The sequence below is a fragment of the Homalodisca vitripennis genome, chromosome 1 (assembly GCF_021130785.1).
Source record: "Homalodisca vitripennis isolate AUS2020 chromosome 1, UT_GWSS_2.1, whole genome shotgun sequence".
Taxonomy (NCBI): Eukaryota; Metazoa; Arthropoda; class Insecta; order Hemiptera; family Cicadellidae; genus Homalodisca; species Homalodisca vitripennis.
In genome coordinates this window covers 204,098,520-204,124,557 of record NC_060207.1, presented here as the reverse complement: position 1 = coordinate 204,124,557, position 26,038 = coordinate 204,098,520, and the positions used below count along the sequence as shown (strand labels likewise).

The 26,038-nt window shown below is 31.6% G+C and overlaps 2 protein-coding genes across 2 annotated transcripts; both read right to left on the bottom strand.

The window, feature by feature from the left end:
* Positions 1-945: 945 nt before the first annotated feature.
* LOC124356069 (venom serine carboxypeptidase-like) lies at positions 946-1,610 on the bottom strand. The gene has a single exon (XM_046807240.1). The coding sequence runs from the start codon at positions 1,595-1,597 to the stop codon at positions 1,055-1,057; it is 543 nt and encodes a 180-aa protein (XP_046663196.1). The 5' UTR covers positions 1,598-1,610; the 3' UTR covers positions 946-1,054.
* Positions 1,611-1,676: 66 nt separating this feature from the next.
* Positions 1,677-2,420, bottom strand: LOC124354645 (venom serine carboxypeptidase-like). Its single transcript, XM_046805269.1, has one exon. It carries the CDS (start codon positions 2,418-2,420, stop codon positions 1,677-1,679), a length of 744 nt encoding a protein of 247 aa, XP_046661225.1.
* Positions 2,421-26,038: the final 23,618 nt, after the last annotated feature.

The following is a 26,038-nucleotide window of genomic DNA, read 5'->3' as shown; positions in this document are numbered from 1 at the left end:
ATTTACAAACAAACAAAGACGGAACTTTTGTATATAAGTACTTATAAATAGTTATTCTTTTTTTTAAAATTAATGATACACATCAGTTAGTTAAAAATATTATTCCTTACATTAAACAAAAAATGTTTAAACCAAAGTTTCAAATTCTTTATCACTTAATTTAAGAATTGAAAACTGTTTAAATTGCTGCGTTTTTATTTTAGCACGACTAATTGTTTTTCTAAAACTTACTTTTAGGTAAAAACTAGAATAATATTTCCTATACTCTCTCCACATCGGTAGTTTAAACTTTAATATTAACAATTTTACAATAACCGATTTAATAGCGTACAATATAAAAGCACCATAATATATATACAATGAGATGCTTGTATATTTTTCGTAATCAATGGTGAAAAAACTGAGCATTGTATTTTTATTTGTATAACTAATCAATTCATGTCTTGTCTTCTTTAAAAATCGTTGTGGAAACAAAAATAATCGATATTATTCATTATTTCTAAACAATGCTAAGAACCATATTTTTTTGTGTAACTATTTCAGCACTACACTATCAATACTAGACTATTTTAACACAGCAATTGCTAGTTTCAATACAATTTGAAACCACAGATTTTAAAGGTTCGCATTCGAGTCTATTTGGATAATTTAAAACGTTTAGCCAGCAAATAGTTGTGCAAAATTGACTTAAAATTAATTAAAAATTGACGGCCCTTATAAATTTATAAGAGGCGTCAGTTTTTATTTTAAAATACCTATAGATAAGTCAAATAATAAGATTTTAAAAAACTGTTCTCAATAGCTGCAATTAAGGTTTTGGAAAAAAGAGACTATAGTAAATTTGAAGTAAAATGTTCATTGTATTTCCATTAAACTTTTTTTGCAACGCATATTAAAATACAACACTTTTATATTGAAACAGCAATACAACGAACTTTTATATTGAAACCCACAATAGAACGTATGGATATGGGTTAATTTGTACGATTGGCACAGAACAGTAAATGTTAAAGCATACATACAGTGAGTGTATTTCCTCACTATTCACTTTTGATCACTGACTAAACGGGGTGAGACTTCCAGGCTTACTCGACACCACGGTCCTAATAATGTCCAGAGCCACTTCTCCCTGGTCGAATGGCACATAGTGGCCGGAGGCTCTGACAACGATCTCCAGCAGATTACCTGCAGTCTTGGTCCAGCCCGCTAGTCTACCGGAGACGTGCCAGAGGTTGTGGGTGGCGTTGAGGTATTCGGCAGAATGCGACCACTGGAGTCCACGAAGCGCGCAGGTCACAGAACTGACACAGGCTATGGTGTCCAGCTGACCAGTGTAGAACCCTACTATATACTGACCGGTCTCCAGCAGGAACTCAATATTCGGCTTCTGAGTCTTTGCTACTTCCTCTCTCAACTTCGTGTTCACCAGATCGTTGCTTTCATAGAAGGGAGTGTATCCGACATGAATCAACTCTCTAGTCTTGATGTCCTTGATGTAAAGTGTGTAATCGAAAAGGACCCTTGGAATAGCCTCGTCGTAGAGCACATTGTACTCACTTGGAAGTCGGTTATAGAATCTGTGATCGTACAGTTGCATGGCTTTAGTATAGTTTTTATCCTCGATGGCCTGACGAACTTGTTTGTTCGTTTCTTTTAGTTGACTTCGCTGTTCGTCATCAATGATGCCCAGCTCGTACAACAGATCCGATGCGTCGTTGCAGCCCAGATCCAAAATTCCGTTCCCAACAAGGATTCCTACCAAATTGATTTTCAAATTGGTCCCCAACTTGGTTTTCTTTGTGAATCTTAACGGCCAGTTCAAGGTTATAATGGCTGGCAAACGATTCCCCGGCGATGAAAAACCTTTTCTTCTGTAAATTCGGGAACATTTGAAAGAACTGAACCAGTGCAGTGTACATGTTTCTCGTTACCTCCGTGATGTTGGTAGGGTAACAGTCTTTTTCGGTGAAACTAAAGCCAGTGCCCACCGGCTGGTCAGTGAACAAAACATTGTGGTCTTTCGTCCAGGCGAACTTGTTTTCCACGAACCCGGAAGACTTCAAATGGTTCCAAGGGCCGATTTCTGTGAAGAGGCCGTACATGGATGTACTACCGGGACCGCCGTTCAGCCACAGAATCATGGGTGCCGAATCAGAGTCGTTATCTGCAGGGAAGAACCACTGGAATAAATGGTTGCCGCAATCCTCATCTGTGGTGAAGTAGCCACTGTAGCTGATCCTACCACCGACATTGGTCTGGGCAAGTTGCTGGGCCTGCGTGATGTTGCCAGCCTTCAAGTAAGGTGTCAAAAATAGAGGCTTTTGGTCGTAGTAATAATCATATCCAACGACAGCCTTAAACAAAGATATCGCTGACAGAAACTGGATAACACAAACGATGTCACATTTATAGGTTAGCATAACGAACAGCTAGACTCTCAAGCATTAGCATTACGAATACGGCTACACAAACTGAACTGGAATGTAGTGTGAATAGAAACACTGTCGTGGTTAATTGCCATTTGTTATAACACCTGAACTAACGCATAAATTATGGCTATTGTTCCTCAGTTTGTTACCGATTGTGTCAAGTTTACTTGAATTCCGCGAATGATCGTTTTAAAAACCTTCTACATGGTTATGTTATACAGGGGTTTAAGGTAATTTTAAAATTTTGGAAATTTATCCTCGTATTTATCATAATGTTTTTATTAGAGATATGAACATAAATAAATTAAATAAACATTAATCAAATCAAATTTATGTATCAATCACTATTTAATCATATGTACTCAAGGAACCCATTTTGTATTATGCAATACGTTCTTTTTATATTTTTTCTTGTTCGAAAATTTCTTGAGGACCATATTATGTCAGTTAAGCAATGTATTAATGGTAATTTAATTGTTATTATTTTGAAATATAATGTTAAAATTCTATATATACAGTATATATATTTTTACTATTTGCAAAGAACAATCAATGTTAAAGCAACTTTTCATCACTGACTAAACGGGGTGAGACTTCCAGGCTTGCTCGACACCACGGTCCTAATAATGTCCAGAGCCACTTCTCCCTGGTCGAATGGCACATAGTGGCCGGATATATATATATATATATATATATATATATATATATATATATATATATATATATATTGTATTTGGCCGTATCTGTCACATATGCGTTTAAATAACCAAACTAACATATGAACGGAAGACCAAACACCTGTCAAATGACTTTTATTTACATAAAAATTTGTATAAATGGCAATTAATAGCCTTATTTAAATTTCAATAAATATTGAATCGCAAAAAGTATTTGCTCCGCCGGGACTCGAAACCGGATCTCTCACTTGCCGGGTGAATGTGCTACCATTACACCACAGAGCCCTTACTTTTTACGATTCAATTATTTTGTATTTGGCCGTATCTGTCACATACCTGTATGCGTTTAAATAACCAATCTAACATATGATCGGAAGACCAAACACCTGTCAAATTACTTTTATTTACATTAAATTTGTATAAATGGCAATAGCCTTATTTAATTTAAATAAACATTGAATTGCAAAAAGTATTTGCTCCGCCGGGACTCGAACCCGGATCTCTCACTTGTCGGGTTTTTTTATATTTATATATATAAATAGAATATGCGAGGAAAAGTTTTATCATCCAAGGGCAGTAAGTCCCTAAGTATTACCTACAAAAACGAAAAATCAAAGATCAGGTATTATAAAAACTTTGTTTTAATGACACCCCTTGTTAGAATCAGCTACATTATGTAAAAAAATGTTTAATCAAATTATCATTAGTCTAATTATTAAGCACAACTAGAGTATTATTATACAGAATGGCCTAAATCTACTATTAGAGATCTAAATGGCAGATGGTTCGATCTATCATTGATATTTACGTATTGAATTGAGTTCACGGTGACTGGTGACACGTAACATAACTATAATAAAGGAAATAACATCGCTCACTAAGTACTTGATCTGTACTTAGCAAGCTAAAGTTTCAAACTTCTTGGTGATAAGACGCATTACGTCTGGACTGTTGGGGAGTCAAACGAGAGCCGTATGTACATTCGTAATGTAACTTCCCGTAGATGTGATAACGAGTCCCATATGAGTGTTGTGCCGGTACTTTTTTTATTTTTTAAATAATAAAATAGGAACATTTAAATCTAAACTTATTGTTTCTGAAAACGACATTAAAGTTATTATACACGCTCAAGAGCCTGTAATGTGCCAGAACGTTTAAATGCCACTAGTTTACGAATTGTGTGCATAGAAGTTAATTTGTAATGTATTTATTTTCCTATTAGAATTATTTTTCCGTTTAAATTTTGATTTATTGACTATGTAAAAATTAGACTATGAACAGCTTATATACTAATTTAAGAATGATGTCGATTTAACTGAATAACATGTATTACATACTACTACATAATAATCTGTGCATCAGAACAGTGTTTACCAACGAATCCATTTTCCATTTCCTTATTTTGAACTTAATTTCCGCTGAATGTGGCAATATAGCGAGCGGGGGAGTGTCCAGTGGGTAAATATCCCTTCTTACTTAACTCAATAATACCAATAATAGACCAGCTGCAGTGTCCAATACTTTCATATTAACCCCTCTTCCCTTTGATTACTGAAACCTCTTGTAGTAGGTGTCGTAGGGAAATTATTTCACTTTCCATTTATTTCTTTTGAATAGCTTGTTGTTACACTATATATTTCTCGTTAATAATCTTAAATTTTTATAATTCCAAAAGGTTAATTTTGTTAGACTTTAGAATTTATTTTTTAAACCCTTAATTCTTTATCTAGAAGAATATTTATATAAGATGTTATGTAGAGGACGTGCCAAAACTGAATGTCCCACGTTTGTTTCTGTAAGTTGTAAAATGTAAACAGTTATGTAACATGACAGAAGGTTTAAAGTTTTAGTAAAAAAATAGATGTAGGTAAAACTATTTGACCATTTCAAATCGGTACTTTTAATTACTTGGGATATAGCAAAATTAAAAATATAGAAATGCCCTTTGTAGCAACACAACCATATTAACCATATTTGGGTACTCCACAAAAATAAATATCTTGAAAACATTCAAATAACCGTAACTGAAAAAATAGTAATATAGGTATGCATAATATTACTAAATGTAAAGAATACATAACATTTCCAATTTATTTATTTTTCGGTCGAGGCCTTTCGAAACCGAAGGTTTCCTCATCAGGCGACTCCACAAATAAATATTTACATAATTTTTATTACAATTAAAATACCATATGGTGTAAATAATTTAAAATGTTTTATTGACTCCGTTTTAAAATAATTTTTTAATCTCTAACGTGTTTTTAGCAATAGTTCAAATAACTTAGAATAGTAAAATATCAATTGTGCTTTTATAGTTTTAAACCTTATTATAAAAGTCTTTTGTAATTTTTCTGAGCGTATAGTATGTTTGTGTATATTGGATGACACATTTATGCTAATATGCTTTTTGGCATATGCTGTTAGCGTGTTATGGGCGGCAAGTGTTTGTCCTTTTTATAAATTGTACAACTAAACGGCAGTTGTTGGTCCGCGAAGGATGAGATTATTAGTGGGGAGAAAGAAGAGAAGGAGCTTGGGTACGCCTCTCTTCTGTAAAACTATGAGATTATTGAATAAATTTCGTATTTTTATCTAAACTCAAAGTTAACCGAAATAACCATTTTGCTTATTATTCACAAAAATATTAATAGGTTTAGATTAACTTCGTATTAAAAAAACAAATTAATGTGTCTTAAAAGTCCCACCTCTTAATAACTTTTCTAACTTTTCTTTATGAATAGAGATAGAATGATTTACTTTGGGGGATGTTTACATAACTAACTGAGTTTACATGATTTTTTTATGTATAAAAGGTTTTACCTTTCTCCCCCCAACTGGGTTATTTTGGTTTAAAAGTTTAAATATTTAAAATTGGAACCCCTAGGAAGTAACAAAGTAAATCACTTTGTTTTAATTTATTATAAGATAGTTAATAGGGAGTGTGTGAGACTTTTAAGACAGACGGTATATAATGTAAATAGACGGAATATTTATAAACTTAAAATACTTTTAGATACTGCTGTATACAGTTATACGCTGTAAATATACCCAATTTTCAAAGAGTAAAACATACTTAGTGATGAAACAAGACAGATAGTATAAAAACCCGTGAATAACAAATGGGAGTTTAGTTTCGCGAAAGAATTTATATATTTTTATACTGCATATTATGAAACGATTTTCCCATACCTATCATATGGTGTAGAGGTATGCGGTAAATGTCCATTAAGAGAGTTAAAAAGATTGTTAGTTTTACACAAAACTATGAGGATAATATCTGAAATATTGAATAATGTAAAGATGCCTTTGAAGATTTTAGAATTCTATCTCTGCATTCTTTGTAAATTTTAAAAAAAAACGATTCTGTTTTCTTGTTATACAAGTACGCTGACAACAGGCAGAGATGTACATTCACATAATACATGATTTAATGGACACGTTAGACCACATCAATATAGACTGAACATATATGATAATCTTCCATCTTATTCTGAAGGATGTGGACGTTTTGGCAAAAAACATTACACATTAACAACATTCTTTATTGTTAAAATCTAATTAATAAATGAGTTTGAATCATTAATGTGTTTTATTATTGCTTAATTTGTAGACTATTTCCAAAATTCAATAAGAATTTCAATTTAATTTTTAATTTTAATTAATTAGTTAATTTTTATTCAAGCAATATATATTAAACATGTATAAACACTCCTGCTACAAGAAACTTAACTTTATTGTTTTACTATTACATTCTAATACTAGATTATTAACTATTATAAAACATTCGAAATTCCAAGTGTATGCAACATTTATAAAAACAATATTATTTTAAGTACAATAAAGAATTTATTTATATTATCACCTCTAAATATTCAATAAAACAAAGAATTATTTTTAGATCTGCAAGAAGTACTTAATAAGAATTCTTCAGAATTCCAAGAATAAATCTTATTGCGTGTCAGTGATTCAATTTGAGATTATGGTGAGAAATTATTAGCATCACTTATACCTTAGCTTTATTAAATAGTTTTCAGTACTTTGTCATTTTATTGGAAGCTATTTCTGTGGAATTTTGTAAAGCTGCTACAGACTTTTATGAAGAGCAATAGTTCACTTGTGACTCTTTCCAACGGGCTGTGATTTATTCCTGAATAAATAACAGAATTTTGAGACGAAATGCTGACATGTGACAGTAGCAGAAGTACAGTTCTGCAAGTGACAATGACGTAATGTGACGTCACATTCTACTGCGACATTTTTTAAACATTTATATCAGGTGTTCTATCCTGCACATATATTGTGTATATGACCCCTGCATAAACATTATAGAATTACGTGTCCTCGTTAAAGTGAGTATGATTTTTCTTTCATACGTTACACATTCGTACGTTACGTTGTGAATAAGGAAAGATGGAGGTAAGAAATTCTTCCATGAATAAGAAAATAAGGGAACTTTTATTTACATTCATTAAATTTTTATAAGTGGCAATAGAATAACTTAATTTAAATAAACATTGAATCACAAACAGTACTTGCTCCGCCGGGACTCGAACCAGGATCTCTCACTTGTCGGGTGAATGTGCTACCATTACATCACAGAGCCCTTACTTTTTACGATTCAATTATTTTGTATTTGGCCGTTTCTTTCACATATGTGTTTAAATAACCAAACCAACATATGATCGGAAGATCAAATACCTGTCAAATGACTTTTATTTACATTCATCACGGGAGTTAAATATATTCATTTATACAGTGAGATTATAATGTTTGCCCGTACTTACAATTTAAATAAATTTATACAGTATAGCCTTCAAATATAGAACTTACATATTACATACATAACACAAAAATATGCTAAATTAATAGATTATAATATTATATTAATGTTATGTAGATTTTATTTTGGATTTACAAAATACATTAAGTTTAACATAAAACTTAATATAAAATAAAGATTTCTATACACAGTGAAAAAAAAACAAAACACTTTCAAACTATACTGTGGAATAAAATCCGTATCACTAATTACAAACCAGCAACAGTGTAATCGATACAAAAAAGCAACTTAACTGTGGAAACGTAATTACATTAAACAGGAAGTTGACACTTTTAGTCCTATATAGCCTACATTTTCGTTTTGGGATAACGAAGCAAAACCAACTATGGCATTAGAATTATCAGAACGGAAGTACGTTACAAGGACAGGAAGTAGACGTTCATTGTCCGAAGTAGGTGTACAAGACAAACATAAGTATTATATTTTTAGTTTGGGGCCTCTCTGACCTATACGCCTAAATGCTTTCGAAAATACAACAGGTCGTATTTTTTGAATTTCTTCAGACGGAAATGGACTCTAGATTTCAAACACTTCACTCAGAAAAAGGTGAAATAAAGCGTAGCTCAATATTCGAATGGATTTTAACATGTATTTCCACGGATTAGAAGATTTTGAATGGATGCCAAGTTTACCCATACATAGGCTGGTAAATATTTTTCAAACCACCTACAAAGTAATTACTGTATTTAGTTATATTTTGTTTTTTAACACACTGAGTACTTTTTATAATTTGTACTGTCAGAAGAAAACATCTACGAGTCTAATAATGTGTCCTGCCAATGTGAAAAGTATTAATAACACCAAAATTATAAGTTTTTTTAAATTATTGACAAACCAAAAATTTGCTTGAAATAAACCCATTCCACAATAGCTAAAATAATACACTATCACAGCGTTACACACTTATGTCAGTATTAATACATCAATCAATACTGCATATCAGCATAGCATCATGCCACCTATTGGACAGGAGCTTAGAGTGTAATCAGAGGGTTGCAGGAGGGGCTTAGCTCATATAGCGCTAGGGGTAGCTATAACAAGAGCGGTAATTAACTACTGCTCAGTTTTATAAACTATATCTCATGCCACTGTTACAAGGTAAAATAGACAATTATGTTAAACTCAAGGTTACAAGGGTTGGCTGACTCTAAATGTTCAGGATATTGCCGAGGGGAAGTGAGGGATCAAACATTCAAATGAGTTAAATGTGAAATAACATTACTTTGATTCACTCCATAACCACAGGATTATGAATGAAAGCGAAATATCTATAGGTAGTCAATGTAACAAAATATGTGCTTTTTAAACTGTCTTATGTTTTGCTATATCAAAAATTAAATTACCAATCGAACAGCCGGAAACATTTGTATTTGGAATTATTTGTATCGAACAGCCTACTTTTTGTCAAGTGTATTTTTTTACTTTGTTCTTAGTGAGACTTGAGTTAGTTTAAACTGAATTTATTACTCTATGGAGAACGATATACGTACGTGCAGGCCGTACGTGTAAGTGTCACCAATAAATACGTATTATAGTATTCATAGGTGACATCTAACCTACATTCTTACTATAGTGAGATTCTTACTACAATCATTATTGTGAATTGTTTCTTTCTTGAATTCAATAATTCATAAGTGTTTCACTCTTTTATAACTTATGAAGAGACAAAGTATTACACATTATTTTAGATAGAAAACTAAGAATCACACGTCCATAAGTGACGTACTGTGTTCTTATTATATAAACTGTGCAAAGTAGTAAAGAATATTAATGATATTAGGCCTAATACAACGTTTCACCTTCGAGATCAACGAACGGAAGGTAATGAGCCATTCAGACTTTAGATTTTAAATACCCGATAAGGGTTACACATGGATTAAATCAACAAATTTAAACAAGAATGATATAAAACGTGGCTATTGTTATTCTAACATACTGAATCTGAAACAGTTATTTGCTATGTTTGCATGCAGTATAAAAAGCTTAACCTGAATGGTTTTATCCAATTGCAAAATTAAACCAAATTAAAATAAAATATGTATTACTGAAAGCCTTATACATGCATAGAATATAGCCTGCTCATTAAGTTTGTATGATATAAAATCAGAACTATGTACTACATAGCAGTAGTGTACCATTACCTAAAATATTAATTGCTAGCATAAAACAATGCCATTAAAACTAAAATTAATAGACGATTACGCAATATCTAATGGTTCAGACTAAGGAGTTTCGTTCAACAGCTCGACACGGAGTAAAAAGCATGTTTTTATTGTTTATAATAAGCAAAGAAGACATTTATGGTTACTAAGTTTTCTAACTCGAAAAAACGCTTCTGATAAGTTTTCTTCAGAAAAAAAAAAAAAAAAAACAGTGAATTCCATACATTTATGTTACAGCTCAATAGGTTTTAATCGATTTTCCATTACGGTTCAGCTATCTAGCCAAACACATTCTTAAGTTCTGACTGCATAAAAAGCTCTTATAAGCATTGTGTCTTTGATTAATTAGCCACTCGCAGGCTTGCATTGAGAGGCCACTTTGATAGAACAGGAAATTTTTACGAACTTTTGCATTTGAGAGTGAAAGGTATTCCTGAACTAAAGGAGTGGCTACTAAGAATGAGATCTGGGATTTCTCACGAAAAAAAATGAAATACTGGAGATCCTAGTTTTTGAGTTGATGCAAAAGTTAAGGAGTGAAATAAAACATGATGAATATTTTGCCTTAATAGTGGACGAGGCAAAAGAACAGGTATCCATGAACCTTACATATGTCAATGACGAGTTTGAGGTTTTTAAGAATTGTATTGGCTTATAGGAAACTTCAACAACTGAGGAAAACTTTAAATATAGTCGTGGCCAGTGATATAAGGACTGTAAAAAATCTTAAAACCTATATGGTTATAAGCATCAGTTGTACCGTTAATTGATTAATTAAATTTCATATAATGTAAATTTCGCAACCTAGTCAGCCAGTATAATTTAATATTATTTTTATCCAATGTTCCGGACTAAATTATTGGGCGGAGTAACTACCTAATTGGCACGCGTATGAATATTTTCTTCTAACCCTTGGTAGCAGCCCAACTATGTGACCGAGCAGACCTCGCGCGCTTTGTCCGCGAGTTTACGTGTCCCACGTGTCTCACGGCTCACAGGGCACATATTATTTGAGTAGATGGCTACCAGTTTCTTAACTTCTACTCATCGTCTAGTAACCACCGACTAGACATAACCCTTCTTAGACTACAGCGCCATTGTCTCGTGCCAAGATGCCGACACCCGGGTTGTGAGTCTACACATTGTGAAGGGAAGTAAAATCTTATGTTTTATAAAATAGAACATCGTAGGCATAATTCCATAGAACATTGGATATTTTAGGCCCACCTGGAAGATATGCATTTTTAGTTATTATATTCTAAATGGCAGCAACGTGGCATTACATACTTTTCCTTTACCATCTAAAAGTGGCGCTTATAAATTTTAATAATTAAACTGAACTTATAAGTAAACTTTGCAATTCGAGTATTTATTACTACGACCTCAGAAGTCACCACCCCCATGTGTTATCGTCCAACGGTACACAGTAAAAAACAGATCACTAGTATTTCTTCGTGTAGTCAACGGTAAGTTCTAAATCTGACAGTCAAATCCTTTGCTTAGTGTTCCGGGTTTTCTGTGATATCTATGTTACTTGGTAATTGAAATCAATTAATACTAAAAATGAGATTGAGGAAATTCATGAACGTTTTTTCCTCGTACGTTTTTACTGTCGTGCACATAACATTAAAATTTCCTTATTAGTAGACTTCTCGTAATCTTGAAGTCGTAAATATTTAGCTCTCTGTGTTATTTTAAAGGGTGTGCTAAAGTTGAAAGGTTGGAAGAAAGAATCTGTAGTTCCGCTAATCATGTATACTAGCTATAGATAGGATATGTTGTATGGACATTACAGGTTAAAATTCAGAGACAATCAATATTTAGTTACCCTATTCTCTTTCCTTGCATCTCCATCCTACCTAATACATATCAGACTACGCCACAATTTATATAATTTATTGTAAATTAAATAGAATTCCACTAAGATATATTCAAGACTTTATATATTTTACTTTAACCATGGACATTTACAAGAAAATACAACTAATACTCAGCCATTCCTGTTTAAAGTCTATTATTGGTAAAGGATGATTTGAAGGGAGATCAGATATAACAAATTTCCCATGGTTAAATTGTTATAATAAAAGAAACACGACGTTTCAATCATGAAAATACATATTCTTATTCAATTGCAAGATAAGTTTATGCATGCAAAACAAATTACCAATTGATTAAAAAGCTAAAGAAAACTGTAGGATGTACTAATATATGTAAAACGTATTTTTACAGGTTTAATATTATTTCTGATACAGCAGAGATGTAATTGATCCTATGTACTGTCTTTTAAGGCACATCTATCAATATTATCTGCACATTATATTATACTACATTATATTAAAAATAGTTTCCAGTCTAGAACGTACTAGTAAGAAGTATTTGGATTTTTCCTGATAATATTAAATCAAAAGTAAATCTCACAGTTTCGATCAATCCGGGGCATCGCAGGGTTTGGGTCAGTTGTGTGAATATTTCATTGCTGAATATATAAACTATTTGATATCTCCGGGAGTGGATGAGCCAGATTTCCAGATCTGTTTATATTACTGTCATCTACTCTTTGTTGCTTTGGTTACGTAAAAATTTATACGGCTATTACATATACACAGGAACTGCCTATAATTTTGTATATGTATAGATTTTCGGACAAGCTTTTTGCTTTAATTACAGTATATGACCATTTCTTCAGATAACCAATATTGTTTGCACTGTCTGAGCTTAATTCCTAAAATATTATGGAGAGGTCTTTTAGATTTCTATGATAATAAGATCCTCGGGGCAGTTGGGCTTATTTTTCATATATATATATATATATATATATATATATATATGTATATATATATATACACATTTAAAAAATAGACATTAAAAATATATATATTTTTGAAGTGAAAACTTCTTTAGGCGCGTTGAGCGTTTTGGTAGAGGGTAAAAATCCTCGGTTCGCGTCACCGATATGCTAAAGTGGTTTCCATGGAAACGTTAATAATCTTTGGAAAATTTGTTTATTCTATTTTAGTCATTTTGTGCTATTTATGATATATTAAACGCCTAATACTAAATCTACGCAATGTAATATGCTAATGATAATAGTATATCTATAGCTATGGAGAGCCAGACTAGCGCACGCGCAGTAGCCTGTGTACACGTATACACTAATACATCGACTATTTCTGACTGTATTATGTGCGCGTTGGACGCTTTTTGGATAAGTATAATTTTGTGAGTCACGTCAACAATACGTTATAGTAGCATTACATCTGTAATTGTAAATGTGACGCGTTGTACATTAAGTATTAGAGTGTAGAATACATAAGTAAAGTTAAATTGACCACGTGGGAAGTTCAACTTGTGTGTACTGGATTTTGTTTATTTAAGTGAATTTTTAATTTGACTATTATTGTAATTATTTAATTGAAGGATTACTGTTTATTTATTGAATTTAAATTCATTGACTTCAGTATAAAAGTGAGTATGAAACATATTAATATTTTTATACAGATAAATGAATAATGAAAACAACGAATATATTTTTAAACATTGATATTAAGCGGGACTTTAATATTAACTTCGCAGATGACAAAAATTTATCATTAATTGAATTTTTGAATGAAACATTTGGTTTGACTATGTCTAATGATCGAAAAGTCAGTACAACAAAGTATAAAACGACTATCGATGCTGTTTTTATACGATATTTAGATAAATTTCAATCAAACATTTTTATTTCTTATTTCAGTTACCATAAATCTATTGTATCTTTTTAAGAATACAATGAAATGATTGAACGAACAGATAATCTAAGTATTGTCGAAATTAATGATGACAATGATGTAAATAATGAAAATAATGTTCAAACTTGAATTCATTGAAATTCGTGTAAATATAAATACTATGTATAATTAAGATAATTGTATATTAATTATTTTTTCAACCACTTTGTATTTATATTTTGTTCATGATTTGTTTAACCCATCATATGTAACTAATAAATAAAACATAAAAAATTTCATATAATTTTTTTTCAACCACTTTGTATTTATATTTTGTTCATGATTTGTTTAACCCATCATATGTAACTAATAAATAAAACATAAAAAATTTCATATAATTTTTGCATATAGTTTTAATTACTCTCAACTTAATAGTTCCGTTTTCACTTCTATCGGCAGTCCCACGACTGCTATTTTTATTTTAATGTCTTTAGTTGTATTCATTTGTTATTATAGAAACAGTCCCGGAGATTTGGAGTAAGCATTTACATTTTCCTCTAATGACAATAAGCTTATAAAATTGCACCTAGTCTTATAAGGACCTTAGCGCTGCATTCGAAGTGACAGGATATTTTGGAAGGGTAAGTTTGGGAGTAAGGGCCGCCTCCTGTCAAGATTTAAGAGGGAAAGTTTAGTGCACTAATCGCATGTTATGTTCCCTAGGAAGAAGGAGAAGCCAGATCTAAACCAACCTCTCCAGTCAAAACAGGCTGGGGGTATCACTCCTTTATGTCCAGGCTGGCATGAGCCTTTGCCTTTTATGGAACAAACATCACCAATTCCAACAGTCATCTTCCGTAGTAGACTAGATCTATCGAATTATCCTTGCGCCCCAGAATCTCCACATTTACGGTTAGTAATGTGCCTCTCTTAGACATCGATGAGGTTGACCACAGTTAAGTGACACATAGGTTTTTGCTGTACCCAATGTGGGTTAAATTGGAAGGAATAAACCAGCTAGAAGTGAACCCTTCTGGGGAACTAGCCATTTAAAATTACCCAAGAAAGATCATCATCGATGTTCTCTGTAAGAGATCAGAAAAGAGGATGACTTAAAATGTAACAACGCTTTGTCTGTGTAGATCCAGGCGGGCAGTCATGACGTGGGAACGATGACGTTTATAACTACCCAGCTGCTGTAATGTCCGTTATGGCTGATCACAAAAAACTGTCCAGCTGATTAAATGTAACGACAATTCAAAATAAAACTTCCATCCACCTCCCTGGAAGTGTAAGACTAAATAACTCTGTTACACACAACCACTAATTATAGATAATTCTGATTACATGTATAACGCAAGAGTTAGCCGAACAAGTCTTTTTCCTATTTAATATCCATCATATGTAAATCCAATTATTATTTATCGATTGGCTGAGCGTTACCGATGCCTATCCCTCTTGGGGCTGGGAAAATATCATATGTGTCTGCCTGTCCGCCCGATATCTCAATAATGAACATATCTATAGATATGATATTTAGCATGGCACTTCTTTTCTGTGTAGGCAATTTCGAGTTCGATGTGTTGTACGTCACTCTATGGGATTTACCTGAGCGTTAGTGAACATCTTTACACAATCTCAAAGACAATCTCACAACAATCTCATAAGACAATCTCTTGTCTTATGGGTCAATTACAGAATGCATAAATTTGTAAATAACGGAGTACAATAATAGGAAATTTTAATAGGTGACATAGTAACACACATAGCTATCTATACTTTTCAATTTTCATGCGACCTCAGAGAACTGTTTGCCTAATCGAAACGTAGTTCGGCAATCTATCGTGGACGTTTCACTGGAGTCAATGAGACGACACGAAAATACCTGCAATTAGCATAATTATGCACACATAAAACTACACATAAAAAAGCACTAAAATAAATTATTTTAAAACAAACTAAGGGCTTTTATTTCATGATTGAAATAACCTTAGAGAATAAATTTAATTTGAGTAAGGAAGGGATGGACGATCATTGGGCCAGGCCAGAGTATCCGAGCATATGCCGCGATTTGGAATTGTGATTCACTGATACAGTTCGCTGCCTCTCAATACACTCCAGATTACTGACGCAATGTAGGAATAACATTGTATTGATACACGGTATTGTGACTTACATGAGCGTGATGGTTATGTGGTTACTTGATACAGTTTTGTGTTTTTATATTTGCGATGCAAATCCTTTAACATTATTTAATATTCTGTGTATATAATTACAGCATTTTCATTGGTATTATGATCACATTATGGTACTATGTCTTCTGCTCAAGATAAAGACTTATTCTTAATTACTGGTTACCATAAATAAACATCCTATACAAGTAGGGCAATTTTAGAAGGGCTTAAAATGTTCATAAAAGTATTGAACAGTCAATATTTCAAATGTCAAAGTGCTTTATGTTAATTCAAATTCAATATACCTATTCAGTTAATGTAAAACTAATATTATTTTTGCAATGACTTAATTGTTTAGACAGAGAATTGCCGAGTATTCATTTTAATCAAAATATATTACTTAGACATTTTATATCAATCTATATATTGTAAAATCATTTAGTTGCAAAGTATTGTGTAACAAATATTATGTGGATTATTTTATAACGAAAAATAAATAATTTAAAATTTATTATTGTTTCCATAGTAACGCAAAGATAAGCATTCATACTTTTACTATTTTTTGTCTTTAATTTTTTCCCAATGTTCAATTTAGGTAACACCACACATTGCGCATAAGTTCTTGTTGGGATATTTTGAATGAGTTTCTTAAACGGTGATAAAACATTGATAACAAATAGTTAAACGTTAAACATTTTTATTTTTAGTCTAAAATTATATAAAAATACATGGTTTTCTGTAAGAAATTTTAAATTTTACTGATATATTGAAAAGTGGAGGAAAGATGTTGAAATTTTAAATTAATATTTTTAATTAGAACTAAAAAATATACGAATTCTTAGACGACTTTAGACGATATTGACATACCAATGCTGTTATATTGAGGATGGACACCTTATATAGTAAACCTAATTACTGTATAATGAGTTTAAAATATTTGAACGTTAAAGATGAACTAATTCAAAATATATAATTAGATTTAAAATATTACTCAAAGCATGAAGTTGTCACAAATTTAATAATACATATTAACGATCAGTCTACTCCAAGAGTACAGTATCGTTTTAAAACACAGAAAATTAATATCGTCCTTACGGTTTGGTAAGAAAAATAGGCATATCATTTAATTAGGATGATAAGTTTTGGCGCAAAATTGATTGTCAGGACGCATGTTGGCGCTAAGTGGATTCGTGCCTACAGGCGACTGACAGCTCCCCTAGGGCGCAAGGGAAGAAGGGGGCAGTCTACAAGGGGAACATTTCATTTAACAACTCAATTAAAATTAACGCTATTGTTGATTTTAGGAAAATTTTTTACACAAAACCAACATATTGCAATGGTCATCATGATAGCACTATATATATTTAATTTAAACACACACACACACACACACACACACACACACACACACACACACACACACACACACACACACACACACACACATATATATAATTCACCGAAAATGCCCTCCAGAGCCCAATTTTAAAATATAAATTACATGTAATCCCATGAAAATATTTTAATCATTAATGAATGGAGGAATAAATGATGAAAAAAGGTGAAACCGGATATTATAATTTTACCTACATTAGGGTTATCCTATTTTAAGTTTATCTCGGCCTCGTACGGTGAGTAATTATTTGCAATGCGGTAGTTGCTTTAAAGTAAAAAACACAACTTCTGTTATTTAAGACCCAGACTAAAAAATAAAAGAGTTTTGGGTTACTTAAAACATTTCATAAACTTTAGGAAATACACAATTTTGCCTTCTCTTACAATTTTTAAGATAATAACTAAATATAAATCGAATTAGAAATAAACTATTAATATATTAGTAGTAAAAAAATTTACCTACTTTTTCCAACTATGGGTAAACTAATTGAACAATTTAAATATAAATAATTGTATTGTAAAAGTATTGAATACTTCGGTGCAAGCCGATGTGTGCTGTTATAACAATTCAATGCAAGTTTATTATAATCGAAAAGCAAAAGGGCGATGGGTATTGCAAGAGATTTGAACTTTAATCCAGTGTAAAAAGATAATACTTTCACCAAATACTGTCATTTAGGGTTAACAATATCAACATACAACACTTACTGGTAGTGTCAGTGCGTCGGTATAGTTGTTTTAATATAGCAAGTGTGAAATGACTGTTGAAATACAAGTCCTCGCAGTTTCAAATACAAAACAACCTACACGAAAATAATTAACAAGCTTCAAGAGCAACTTCCGTACTAAAACGCGTAGCGAAGCGTCCATTAGCATCGAAATTTTAAATGAGTTAAATACTGCAATATCGTCGCTAATCTACACGGAAACCATTTTAGGGCTATAGCCACAACTTTTTAACCTGAAACAAAATTTGTACATCATCTGAATAATGGGTACGTTTTTAACTTTTCTTAAGTAATTGTATTGGTAGTTTTATGAAGTTAGCCTTAATTTTTACAACTAATTATTTTATTAAAGCAATATAAAAATTGTCACGAGTTATAACTAGTGGAAGATTATAATGTGATTCCTGAGCCAAGTGTTTGAATAAAGCCATTCAAAACTTATGAGAAGGTAAATTAAATGATAAATTCTGTTGTTTTATTCTGTATCTTTGAAGCAGGAAAATCTGATAGTATAAGTTTAAGAGGTTTACCTTTAGTAGTTTTTTTAGGCCTGGCTAAATACAAGGCGTTGGGGCACGAAACTCCGCTTTTTATGTATAAAAGCTTTGTGAAATGAATCGTAAATACATAAAATTTTCAAAATAAATTGTAGGGAATCTATTTTGAACAATTTATATAAGTTAAGTCAAAAATGACCATTAAAAGCTGACATATGTGATTGATATAATTACCTCTGAAAAACAAACTATGTTAAAAATAGCCCTAAATTCTGTTTTATTAAATGTTACTTTTTGGTATTCAAATAATATTGTCGTTATGGTTTGATGAGAAAATAGGTACATTATTTAATAAGATTGATAAGTTCAGCAGAAAATCAATTTTCAGGACGCATGTTGTCAAGGCGTTAAGTGGATTCGTGCCTACAGGCAACTGACAGCTCCCCTAGGGCGCAAGGGAAGAAGGAGCGGTCTAGAAATGAAACTCGATTAAAATTAACGCTAGTGTTGATTTTATATAGATTTCGTATACTTACAACATTATTTACGACAGTTTTACAAAATTCCGTCTATTTATAGTTTATTTTTTGATTGACAACGCGTAAACCGTAAACTGATAAAAACTGTGGGTTAAAAAGTTGGGATTTTATTTTGTATTCACATGAGATAAAACATTGGGGTTTGGAATTTGCTTACCGCGTGAATATCATTAATTTATTTCAAGAGAAATTTTTAAATAGGTCATTTTAAGATTGTATACTCTATAGATATGGAGACTTTTACTTAAAAAATACGTTCTGGTTGAAACATTTTTTATTATGAAGTCTTTAAATGAAAGTAAATCTCGTGGTTAAGATCTTATAATTTCTTTTTTTTAGTTCTTAGTCGATATAACTTAAATTTACAATGTTTTCAGATAGCACATTTCACATATGCTACTTTCATTTTGTCTTACAAAACCCAGTAAAATACAATTAAAAGTTTTTGCCCAATACTATTTATTTGATGATGTTGCGAAGTACGTTTCCTTAAGACTTAATGCAATGATGCCCTTAAAGGTTCTGCTGAAGACAAGACGCGATGTATAAGCCAGGTGAAGATAATTACACTGTGTATTACGTGAGGCCACTGTCAACTACACAAGTGACTGAAATGGAGTGACTTTAGACATTCGTGGCGTAGTCCTGAAATTACTTGACGTAACATACCTTTGATTTGCTATATTAAAAAAAATGTATAACATAATGTATTATTATGTTACGCATTGTACGAGTAATGCGTATACTATCAGTGTATAATTGAAAACATTTTAGTAATTTCACACAAATTTTGTAGTCACGACACACAAGGATGCCTTTTCTGAAGATTTCACGAGGGAGTTGCATGCTTTTCAAATATAACTTATGGACATATATTCATCATCAGACTCAGTGTTTTATAGTACTAAGCATAACAATAAAAAAATAACAGGCGTAAAATCTTTCATATATTAAGTTGTTTTTATTTTTATAGTAAATTTTCCACAATGAAAAGAACTATGGAATCAAGTTTAAAAATAATTGAGGGTGATCTATAAAAATAACAAAACAATTTTAAAGTAGACTAAAGTAAATGAGAATAGAAATGAAAATTCAATTACTTAAATTTTTCAACAAAACCTACTATACTATGACTTGTATAAATAAATTCTGCGTCTATTTCGATAAAATGCGACGTTTAAAAAAGTTACACTTAGAATATGTAAATTAATTTTTGTCCCTGTGACAAAAAAATGCAATAAGAATAAAAGGAATACTGGAAGTATTGTTATATTTTTTTGAAACAATATAGAAAAGTTTGTATTTTACTATAATTAAAAATAAAATCTACACGCGTTTCACAGGCTATAAACGTATAATACAGATTATAAACAACTTCTTTTATTTTTTGTTATCTCATATGGCTTTTACGTAATTATCGTTATAAATTTCATCGTTTTATGAAAAGAAAGTGAATTTGTGTGTCGGCATTAAAGACTCAAATTGAATAATCCCGGCAGTCAGCGGTTCAACATACAGAAGCCTTTACTCGCCAGTGTAGTTCAGGCTAACACAAAGTTAATCTGTTGTTTCGAGTGGTGGAAATCTCTCTAGCTTAACGATGAATCTAATTACAATCCCAGTCTCTAAAACGTAGTGTAACTACTTAAAGGGATATCACCTCTGGTGCTCACTCAGCTCAGTGGGTTACTTGAATTCTATATGATCTTTATATCAGGAGAAGATTGATTAAACCCTGCCTTGGAGCATACCAAGGCTCATGAAAAAAGGATATATTTTCTATTTTGATTAATTTTCCTTAACATTAACATGTAAGTAATGCCGAATTCAGGTAACGCATGATGATGAATGAATAGTTGATATTTATTTATATATAAAGTTGAAATGTCTGCTAATGCAATGACTCAATAATTTGCAATTCCCAGAAGCAGTGTATTAAAGTTAAAGAATAAACTGAATACGTCTTTTATAAAATAGACAAAAATTCTTTTTAGATCAATTTTCTGGTGCATGTTAATCTCTGTAACACTAATGAGAAACTAGCTATTTTTTATTAATACTGTATTTGTATAAAAGGAAAGCTCTTGATAGCTATAGGCTAATCTATTGCATTTTCTGTATTCGCAGTTTGGTACCAATTAATCCGGATAAACGAGGATGTACTGCTCATTATTTCTAAAATGTATGCTGCATCGGATTAAAAAAATACCCAACTTAAACTAAGAAGGACTTGAACAGTTAATGGACCAATAAATGTAAATGTAGTGGTGTATAGAGCTGAGCGCATACAAATGTAAACACACAATGTGATCGTATATTCTGAGACACGGGAATGAATAAATATTCAAGAACATACCTCAATCCAAGAACGTGATCGAAATCCCAACCTTGAGGCTGAGTTTCATATATGTTACATCAAACAGTTCTTGTTTTAAGAAAGGTTTCAACACGCACTGAAGTGTTTTTAAATACATTCGTATTGTTACAATAGAATAATTTCAGATGTATGGCAATATAGAATGATTGATGCATTAGATTTTGAAATATTGAAATAACAAATCTGAAACTATACTTAATCCATTCAACATTCATTAATTGTATCACATTTTATATATTAAAACGAATTACTGTATAATTTAAGAACTGCAGCCAATGATGAATTTTCAATGCATAATCATTATTTTATTGGGAAAAAAACTTTTCAGAAGATGTTAAAGATACGAGTACATTAAATTATTATGTAAAAAAAGACAACTCTTTTTAATGAAAACATTTAATCGTAATGATAATTTGTACGCATTTTATGTACGTGATATCTCGAAAAATCGTGCTATCTAATGAGGTCCAAAAATTCAATTTAAACTTTTTCCAACTGCTTCGAAAATTGACATTCAAACTGAGTCCAGTCAATTGATATGTTACGTTGTAACACGAGTAATGAGGTTACTATATTTTGTGATTAGCTTATACTTATATATGATTGCTCGGTAAGACTCTCATAACGTTCTGTCGGACCCTTCAATATTCTGCTGTATTGGATTGGATTTTTTTATATAAACAACATAGAGTCTATGATAAGCGTGTCAATCCAAAGAGTTTGGCTGACCAAAACACCTATAAATCAGGGTGATATTCCGAGAATGAATTGAGCTATACACCTAAAATGGTGTAAATTTTAATTCTGGGATCTGAATAAATTCTTCTGCCTTCCTATCTATCTCTCTTTGCGTCAGTTTTCTGATGGATACCTCAAGAACGCATTGAGCGATGGACTTGGAATCTTACAGTCTTTATAAATAGGCAACGTCATGATTCATGATGGCTATATCCTTCTATAGGATTTGGCTGATCGTAACTTTCCATAAGATATCTTGGGAAAGATTTTTTTACGTTTATATATTTTAAACTTTCCCGGAACTTCCTTTAGACACTGACAAGAATGAATTCGGTGCTGGTGCTCGACCATCCATGAGTTTTTATGACCGTTATTGAATCCTTTAACTAAAAACAACGAATAAATCCCTCCGTCTGATTGTCTGTTTGTCCATAGGCAACTAGAGAATGAAATGAGATGTACAATTGAAATTGTTCATGCATGTTCAGCGAATCTGTTACGCGACATGTGGTCTGGAGTAACCTGACCTTTTGATAAGAATTTCACACGAATCAAATGTCTGATTGAGTACCTATTCTTTATATTAAATAAGTTATTTGTATTGATTAAGAGATAAAATCTTCATAGCTTAAATTAATCACATGTCATTAATCACTAGAAGACAAGGCGAGGTGCACGTGGTATAGTGTAATGTACAGTAGCAACATGTAATAGTAATAAGAGCGGTTTACAGATGTTATCTCACAGAGGGTGGCTTGTGTTCTGTCACTGTGATCTATATCCAACTGTTCATATTTACTCAACCTTTATAGTAGAAACTTCTATTAGTTAGTTTGATATGACATCAAAGCTTTTAACTACCGATATACAAGACGCGGTTCACGTGCTAAAAAGAAATATGTGCAGTAGCAACATGTAATAAATTAATAAGAAGCGGTTTACAGATGTTATCTCACAGAGGGTGGTATGTGTTCTGTCACTGTGATCTATATCCAACTGTTCATATTTACTCAACCTTTATAGTAGCAAACTTCTATTAGTTAGATTGATATGATATCAAAGCTTTTAACTACCGGTATACAAGACTCGGTTCACGTGCTAAAAAGAAATATGCAGTAGCAACATGTAATAATAATAAGAGCGGTTTACAGATGTTATCTCACAGAGGGTGGTCTATGTTCTGTCACTGTTATCTATTTTAACGGAAAATAATTTTTTATATACTTCCACATTAAATTTATCAAAAAAGCCCTTTCGCCGGTTAAGGCATCATCAGTTTGACATTGTTTACAGAAAAAAAACATATGTGTAATATAGAATAAACATATGATAAAATAGAATAAAATTAAAAACTAACTGTAAAGACCAAAAACTAATAAATTATAAAAGAATTATGTAGAAAAATATGGTTTGCAATTCATAATTTTGAAATAATGGAGTAAATTCATAATTTATTAGATTTTGGTCTTTACAGTTAGTTTTAAATTGTATTCTATTTTACCATATGTTTATTCTATTTTACAGATATGTTTTTTTCTGTAAAAAATGTCAAACTGATGATGCCTTAACCGGCGAAAGCGCTTTTTTGATAAATTTAATGTGGAAGTATATAAAAAATGTCTTTTCCATTAAAACCTACTTACTTCCACCAAGGATACAAAGGAGAAAACTGTGATCTATATCCAACTGTTCATATTTACTCAAACCTTTCTACAAACTATTATTCTTTATTTGAAGAAGTTTTGAATTCTTTTAGTTTTCTTGTATCAGTTGCTTAAAGTAATCTTGTAGTTTGCTCACAGTACACATTATTTCATTAATTGTTATCCGTACAGTAAGTCCGTTATTTATTGAACAATAAGATTGCTTTTAATCTACTTTGGATACGCTCTTACGTCACACATTTGAAAGCTTTAAAATTAAAAATGAATATAAAATTTTCATAATCATACAAAGAAAGAATTTTGAGAAATGCATCATACTTATAAAACCCATCAGGATACTATAAAGTGTTATTAATATTTATTACGAATTAAGTCTATCCCACCAGCTAAGAATCTGAAGTCTAACGCAATGTAAACTCTTCGCGCAAATATATTTTATTGATAAATACGACGCACATTTATTGATTTGTTTTATTTTTTGCAAAAAAAAAACACGGTTTACTTATTTTGCTTGACCAAAAAAAAGATGGGTAATGTGTTCTACTTATATGTTTCTGGTGTTTCCGATTTGCATGGACTTTTGCTCTTTATCTTTTTTCCTCTATTTCAGACTTTAGGAAACTCTCACTTTGCTTTAAGTTAATAAATGCACGTGGATCGTGTCAGTAACTCCGCATTACGTCTATAACACATATACTGGATAGTATTACCACATTCCTCACTGTTCAGACAGGACTAATAGTTTAGTCTACAACCTAACGGTATGAAACATAATAGGTTATTGTAAATGCGTCTCGTATATGCGCACAGACATACACCTTGTATAGCTAAGGAGTTAAATAACAGAAAATCAAACATTTTATACCAATTATGTTAGCCTTATTAAGTAATTAGCTGAGCATTAACGAAGTCTATTACTCCAGGAGTTTGATAAATTTCAACTCCTGGAGTATTATTTATTTATTTAAATAATAATTTATTTTCTGTCAGTCTGACTGTCCGCACGATATATCAAATACGAAGTCGTATTAAACTAAGTAATTAATTCTTCTTAAGTAATTATATTTATATAGTCGACTCGATATAAAATACTCCACATGTTACACATATCTGTTACATCGCATGTAATACGAGTATAAGTTTGTTGAACATGGTTTATCATCAGTTCGTCATTGCAAGTAATCGACCAAACCTATTAATATTATTAGACAACATGTCAATACCTAGGATATGTCGTATTGTAGGATATTGATTGAAACGGATGTCGATACGCGGAAAGCATTTACTAATCCAACTGCACACAAATTTATCTGATTTATCTGATCCTAACTTAATTGAGTTATTTGTTGCTCCAAACTGTGGATGTATTTACCAGACAGTTATCGGTCAATAGAAATGACTGTCGCAAAATTACTGCGAGGCAAAATTTTATTATTCTTTAATTTTTAATCCCTTACACTTTTTAGTTCGTATTTATTGTTGTAACTAGTTTGAAAACTTATGATTACTGCATACTGGAGTTACAGGCAGGACTATAAATAGATTTTTTCTTCACAACTGACAGTAATAATTTGTTGTGGTACAATGCCACTTTAACTGGAACCATCTGCTGATTGACTTTACAGTTAGACAACCTTTGAAACACAGTAGGAATGTAGCCCTGAACTCTTCCATTGCGACAATGCATTCCAAATAAATAAAACAATTGTTAATAAAATATATCACTGTAGCTTGCCAACCGAAAATCTTATCTCCACAAAATAAGGATGAATGTTAACCACGAAACGATGCTGCGTTGGACTCCTTAACCACGAACCCGCATAAAACAACCCCAAACTAGTTAGATTTAAACCGAAAAATTAATTAATAAAATAAAACCTTCTTCATGGTCTTAAGCACATGCATTTTAGTAACAAGTTTCAAAATAAAAAAAGTAAAAACCCAATTACTTCTATTATTTACTGTGTAGTACGGTAGCATTAAAATTTACAAGACGTTCTAGGATTAATTAATAATATATTCGTATAACCCAAAATTAATTCTTACGGACACATCTCGCGTAATTTACTACATTGGTAAACTAGTCTAATATGCCAATTCAGTTTACC